The sequence below is a fragment of the Panthera uncia genome, chromosome D2 (genome assembly GCF_023721935.1).
Source record: "Panthera uncia isolate 11264 chromosome D2, Puncia_PCG_1.0, whole genome shotgun sequence".
NCBI classification, from domain to species: domain Eukaryota; kingdom Metazoa; phylum Chordata; class Mammalia; order Carnivora; family Felidae; genus Panthera; species Panthera uncia.
In genome coordinates, this window is record NC_064818.1 from 45,944,108 (window position 1) to 45,951,048 (window position 6,941).

The following is a 6,941-nucleotide window of genomic DNA, read 5'->3' on the forward strand; positions in this document are numbered from 1 at the left end:
AACAAATTTTCATGGTTGTGTTGAAATGAAGGGCTACTTGGCACCATTAACAGCTAGGTTACAATTATTCTGCCATACAACTGACACTCAACCTCAAGATACTTGAGATCTAATGAGTAGAATAGTCTGTCCAACACTCATGCTTAATTCTTTACTCATTAACTCCTCTCCTTAGGTAATTAGAAACAGATAATTAGAGGAAATAGACAAGAGCTACAAGGGTTTAAGGAAGCCTTGGGAAAGCTAAAGGAGGTAAGGGCAAGTCACTTAATTTTCTGAGTTTTGTCATCTATGAAATGAACTTAAATAAACTGTACTGCATGTTACACATACACACAATAAATACAGAGCAACTAGTGGTTATTATGATGGGAAAGAAAAGAGTAAAGGTGGGGCCTTTGGCATGCACCTAGTAAGGAATTTGACAGGAAAGCACTGAACCTTGGCTGAAGGCCTCTGGTTTTTAAGAAAAGTGAGTTTAATATATTTCATACAGAACAGATTAAAAATTAAAAAGAGTAGATCTGAAGTCTTCAGGAAAAGCCTAAAAATGAAGTTAGTAATATACCTATCTTTTGCTAATTTTAAGTTTCATAAAAATACACTAATATTTAAGTGAATACAAAAACCAATTTATGTTCAAATTTTTTAGCTATACTCCTAACCAAAGCTTAATGTGGTAGAATATTTTGTGACACGGTAGTTTTTACAAATACACACAACACCTCTGGCTGTTATGCTTTTAATGGAGGGAGGTACAAAATGCATCAATGCAAAAGAATGTTTTACATACTCATTAACATAGTGATGAATGTAAAATCAGGAATACATTGTTAAACCTCAAAAACTACAAAGTTTCCTGCAACCTAAGATAATGGAAAAGGCTCCTTAAGTTTTTACCTGCCACTTTTATTAAAGTTCTAAGTGGTATTGGGGGCGGGGGGGACCAAAAAATAGGTTCTTTTCAGCTGTGGTTCAAGCCTAACAAAGCTGTATGGCAAGGACTATGGGACTGTGAAGTTTCCCTAAAAGGACTTTCTAGATGACCACATCACAAACTTTAAAAGTTAACGATAACACAGGCAAGCTGAGTGGCCTAACAGTTTAAAAGCCTGGAAAGCAGCTAAGTTAACTCACTTTAAAGAATTTAAAAACATTATAAATCCCACTTCCTACAGAGAAACTTCATAAAGCATATATGTGACTTTTAAGGATACCGAGAAAACATTAAGTTTTCATAAAGCTTCATAAACACCCCAAGGCACAAGTGTTCAAAACAGCCTGTTCACTAAAAGGGCACTGCATTCTACTCTTGGAGGTATAGAGATGCTATGCTTGCAGTGAGAGGACACTTAATCTATCCCTAGTTAAAAGCACCAGGTGTCAAGCTCAGCTTCCATTTACACAGGACGCACCAATAACCCTTAGGATAGCAAATAGCTCAAATACTGCATTTCTAACAGGTCTTGCCTTTTGCTCTTTTGACTAGTCAACACTAGGGTTCTTTTGCCTGGAGTTGAGAGTATTTTGAAAGTGGCTAGGACTACCCTGAATACAGTCTTGAAGCAATGTGGAGCTCTTCTAAAAGCTCGGGAGATAAGTCAGTAACTTAGAAAAGGGAAAAAGAAAATTTGCAGTAGCTGAGTCTCTCAAAAGGAGAAAAATAATGTAGAATCTGACATGTAGGCTAGTTTTATAATGTCAAAAAACGCCCAGATTGTTAATACACATTTTGGTAAGAAAACAATCATTATATTGGCAAAGTTAACTATTTGTGTGAAATATACTATATTAATTAAACAGAAAAATCATTACTTCCACCACCAACGGAAGAAAACCCACAGCAAGGGAAGCATCTAAAGGAGGGCAATCAAAACGTTAGGGAAGTTTACTAGTAGCTTTTGAATACATCGACACACCTTGATTATAGAACTATTTCATTTTTAAAACTACAGTGTTTTAATGTACTTCTAGTAACAACCCAATCTAAGGAGCTGTAGAGGCTTATGAAAAAGACCTATCCACCAAGATGCTGTGTTTCTAGTGGAGGGGTGAATTTAAGTTAATACTTCTGTAAGAAGGAACTGAATCACCTCAGCATCGACAAACAGCCTTTTTCTTTTACACAGTAACTCATAATTTGATGACTTATTTCTCTTCACTAGTTCAAAGTTAGGCAGGAAAGGAATGAAGCGGACTGGACAGACCCAGAAACACAAGGATTTGGCAAGCCGCACAGTCACTCGGCTCATGGAGGTGTGATAATCTGCAGAAAAGTTGTTTGACTCCAGTGTTCCATCCTTTCACATCTGTAAAGAAGGCCCACAGATTAAAAAATCAACTATAGGATAAAAGCAAATCTCTTCCCACCTTAAAGCGCTAATTTCTCAATAAGCTATTAGAATCCACACAGGCTCTGAAAATTCCCGACAGCTGTATCCTCCTGAAAGGTCACTTTGAAGTGTGTCCTAGTTACTTCGTAAAGCAAGTTCAAGTGAAATACATGAAACCGCTATGATCCACCCCCTGACCCTCATCTGCCTAATACACATACCATTCATAGGAAAGGGGTTCAGTGGGCAAAGTATGAATTCATACAGAAGACAAAACATTTACAAGCAGCTAAAATCTGTAATTTTTTTTTTTTTTTACACCAGGGACATGTATACCCACCTGTAGAGGAGTTCGATACAACCACTTTTCTTTGTCAACTTTAAGCTGCATACAGGCAAAGAGATCACAAACTGCTGGGAGGCCATAACGATCTTGGGGAAAGTTATGTTCCTCCTGCAGGGGTGAATTAAGTAATACTTCCTGCAAGAAGACAAAAAGGGCAGGTTGTTACATGACAATTGGGAGGCAAGAGACCAACTCATTTTCCAAAGACTGTAGCATCTATAAGGAATAATGTTGGCCATTTTGTAATAACATAAATGTTGGCCATTCTCTCTAATAAGCAAAAGCAAAGGTACAAATGTTTAATCTCTTCCATAGACAGCCAATAAAAAGGCTGGTGGGTTGTTTTTTTGTTTTTTTTTTTCTTTCCTGCAGGATGGGGACTGGGGACCTGGAAAATATGTAAAAATCTGTCTGAATAATTATCACAAATCTTCCATTCTGTTCTAACATGGCATCAAAGTTAATACTGAGGCCAAATAATACTACCATATTTAAGGATCTGGCCCGTTTGCAAGGTTTGGGATTAATTAAGAAAGTATAAATCTATTAAATACATTTAAAATGGTGTTATTCTGATGCCTGTGCTCACCTTGGCCTTCTTTCGAAGTAGCCACTTGTCTTCCCCTGAGGATAACTGGCTGAGGTTTCCCATCTTGTTTCCTGGCAAAACCCAGTCAGCTGTGGCCACGGGGTTCACAAGCTTTTGTTTGCCAGCTCTGTCCTCAGTAATAGGCACTTCCTTGGGACATCCTTCTTTGCAGGAGGGTGTGATGAGCCACTCTGACAGGGGACTGCTCCTTATGACTTGGAAGGAATTAGCAATACTAGAAGGAGCCACTGCCTTTGATGTCTTAGCTTGTTCTGTTGCCTCTTTTCTGGAAGGACAGAGCCACACACTCAGGGAATCTATACACTTGTCAGGCTCAGGATTTGGTTCCACAGGCACACCATTTTTATCTTTCCCTTCTTTCTTCAGAAGCCACTTACACAGAGCTTCCTTCTCACAGTTTTCATCACACACACACTCCGCAAAGCTCGTACAGGGCTCATTGGCTCTGCACACCTCCTCTACTTTATATGGCTCCTGATGGTTCTGGACAAGCCAATCCTCAGTAATCACACTGGGAGTGGACAAGGGTTTCTTAGCCTCTAAGTGGTCATTCAGGCACTTCAGATTGCCCAGGTTTTCAATCTCCACACCTTTGGGCTGGTTGCCCCGACAATTGGTGCAGGAATCGGGTTTGAGAAGCCAATCACTCACACTATAGGGCTCCTGGAACACCTGAAACAGGAGCTTAAACTTCTCACTGGCTTCACAGCTGCCTTTGCCAGGCTTCTCCAGCTTCTGGGATTCCTGAGGAGTCACCAGCCAGTCAGAAAGATCCATCTCATCTTGATCAAGCTCCAGATCTCCAACCTTTTCAATTTCAGTGGAGTAAGAACTGGTAGTAGAACGGCTATTACACTTTTGGTAAGTTGGTTTTTCAGGGACCTCTTGTTGCTGACTCTTGTGGAGCCAGTTTTCTAAGCCCTTCAGGTTGCCCCAGACATTACTGAAGAAATTGCAGGCTCTGGCAGAAGTCTACATAAAAAGTACACAGTATTAGTTCACCAGTACATTATGACTGCATATAAGAGTTCTATACGCAAATTTATTGCACTGCCCAGTGTTTCCAAATTTAAGTATGTAAGGTGAAGACACAAAGGATTCTCTGTTGGGATATTGAAATATTGAAGAACATAAATTTATTTTCTATAGCTTTTAAAAAACTGAAAAATACTAAATACCAACTATGAGAAAGCATCTACAGCATATTTGATAGAAGAGAGGCTAGCAGTTCTACATAATATGCTTTTATGAATAAAGAAGACAAAAATGAACAAACGATGATTAGGCAGGTCATCAAAGGCCGAGAAACGTGAATAATAACCTCCATAATCAAAGAAACTTCAAAACAAAAGTAAAATGTTACTTTGTATCAAATTCAAAGAAAACAAAGAAGCTTATAAATGATTACCACTATTAGAGAAGTTTTAGGGAAGGGAGCACCCTCAATATATTCCAAATATTCTTCTGAATATAAATTGCTTATCAACTTCCTGGAAGACCAAACTGGCAATACTTATCACAAGTCTTGAAGGGTATGCAGAATTATAATCTAGAAATGCAATTTCTAAATTTCTAGGATTTTACTCCTAAGGAATTAATCAAGAATGAGCATAAATTAACTCCTGGCTGTTCAGAGGAACTTGATACCCAGAAAAATTGGGAGTTTAAGTTACAGCCAATCAATAAGATATACTATTAAGGATTTTATGGAAGAAATTAAATGAAAGAGAAATATATTCATGCTCTACTAGTGAAAAAAAAAAATCTGCTAGCCAAAACAGGATTTACAGATTTAAGTATATGTACGCATAAAAAAAAAAAAAAAAAAAAAGGAAGTATACAAATAAAAATGTTAAAACAGTTATCTCTGCATGTTGGGGTTATGGGTTTGTATTTCTTTACAGTTCTGTTTCCTAACCTTTCTATCCATAGTGAAGAGGTATCACTGTTGTACTATAAAGTCATAAAAGTATTTCAAGACTAAAAACTAAAAGATGTACACTAAGAGTTAAAAACTAAACCCATCTACTACTGCATCTACTCAGAAACAATAAAAGCAGCAACACACCTGACTATTCTCCAAGGTCTGCTTCTGGGTAAGCCACTCCTGGAGGTTGGTGCTGGGTATGTAAGGAGCCTGCTGACCAGTGGTGGGTTTGTTTCCAAGGAGCCATTCGCTGAGAGGGACAGCCATGGTGCTGGATGCTGACTTCTGCTAATCACATGATACTTCACTGCTTAACAAGGCCATGCCAAATGCCGTCAAAAGTTCACCAGGAAAGGAGACCCAAGCTTTCTAATTTGGGCTTCCAACTGACGGCACAAGTGACACGACTTCCCTAAGGCTCCATCTTACAAGAAGTATATCTCATCTCCAGGGTTCTTCTCCACTCAAAACATCTAGCAGCCTATATTCACACCGCCTTAAGAAGTAAATCATCTCTATCAATTATGAAGAGAAGGTTCCCCAAGAGAGAACCACCCCAGACAGCTAATGATAATTTCTTATGGGTTGCTAACAATGACTTTCTCTCTTAACATCTATAAAACCTCTAAATTTCTATCTCTCATTCAGTCTCAAAAGGAGCATTTAATTGCATAAACTAACTCAATACCACTTATGCCTTTTTACAAATAAATGATAGCAAAAAAAAGAAAGTGATTTAATCAAAACCCAAAAGAAATATAAGCCAAGTAATAACTTCGTTACCAGAAAAAAAAAATGACATTTTACCTGTTCTGGCAATGGGATATAGCCTCTTTTCTCCAGGAAGGACCCAATATTTGATGATGAACTAGCATGAGCCATCAGGTGCTCAGGAATTTGCTATAAAATAAAAGCAAATTAATCTTTGAAATGCAAATTATGCTTTCATCCCAAAAAAGTGAAACTGTAATTCCTAAATGTCAAACACAGGAAGCCAAGCATTACCATTTCACTAAAATAAATATTCTTTATACTAAACTCGATGACCTACAAATAGTTATGAAATCTGAGAATTCTCTATCACATAACTATCATCATACAAGAGAATTCACCAGAATTGGTAGTATTACTGCTTTTAATAAAACCCAAGTGAGAACATGTTTGGTTCCTCAGACTAAAGACCATTCAAGGTACACCTGGGTGGCTCAGTCGGTTAAGTATCCGACTTGTGAGTTCAAGTCCAGCGTAGGGCTCCTCACTGACAGCACAGAGACAGCTTGGGATTCTGTTTCTCCCTCTCTCTGCCCCTCACCTGCTCTCTCAAAATAAAAAACTAAACTTAACTGGGGCACCTGGGTGGCTCAGTCGGTTGAGCGTCCGACTTCAGCTCAGGTCGTGATCTCACAGTTCGCGAGTTCGAGCTCCACATCGGGCACTGTGCTGACAGCTCAGAGCCTGGAGCCTGCTTCAGATTCTGTCTCTCCCTCTCTCTCTGCCCCTTCCCGCTCATACTCTGTCTCTGTCTCTCAAAAATGAATAAACATTAAAAATAAATAAATAAATAAAAAAACTAAACTTAAAAAAGACCAAGAAATATTCTGTAAGAAATATGTCAAAGTATTTAAAAAAGGGGTGGCTGGCTGGCTCAGTTGGTAAAGCATGCAACTCCTGATCTCAGAGTTGTGAGTTCAAGCCCCACGCTGGGTGTAGATTACTTAAAAAAAA

At 38.5% G+C, this 6,941-nt stretch overlaps 1 protein-coding gene across 5 annotated transcripts in view; it reads right to left on the bottom strand.

Annotated features, from left to right (window-relative positions):
* Positions 1-728: 728 nt before the first annotated feature.
* NCOA4 (nuclear receptor coactivator 4) overlaps positions 729-6,941 on the bottom strand; it is a 24,875-nt gene continuing 18,662 nt past the window's right edge. For 4 of the 5 annotated variants that reach the window (XM_049645368.1, XM_049645366.1, XM_049645370.1 and 1 more), the window contains exons 6-10: positions 6,024-6,116; positions 5,358-5,504; positions 3,269-4,261; positions 2,674-2,814; positions 729-2,309 (exon numbers count right to left, since the gene is read on the bottom strand). In XM_049645368.1, coding sequence (XP_049501325.1) covers positions 2,304-2,309; positions 2,674-2,814; positions 3,269-4,261; positions 5,358-5,504; positions 6,024-6,116 — 1,380 coding nt within the window. In that variant the 3' untranslated portion in view covers positions 729-2,303. The remainder of the gene's footprint in view (positions 2,310-2,673; positions 2,815-3,268; positions 4,262-5,357; positions 5,505-6,023; positions 6,117-6,941) is intronic. The other variant, XM_049645367.1, reaches the window with a different exon arrangement.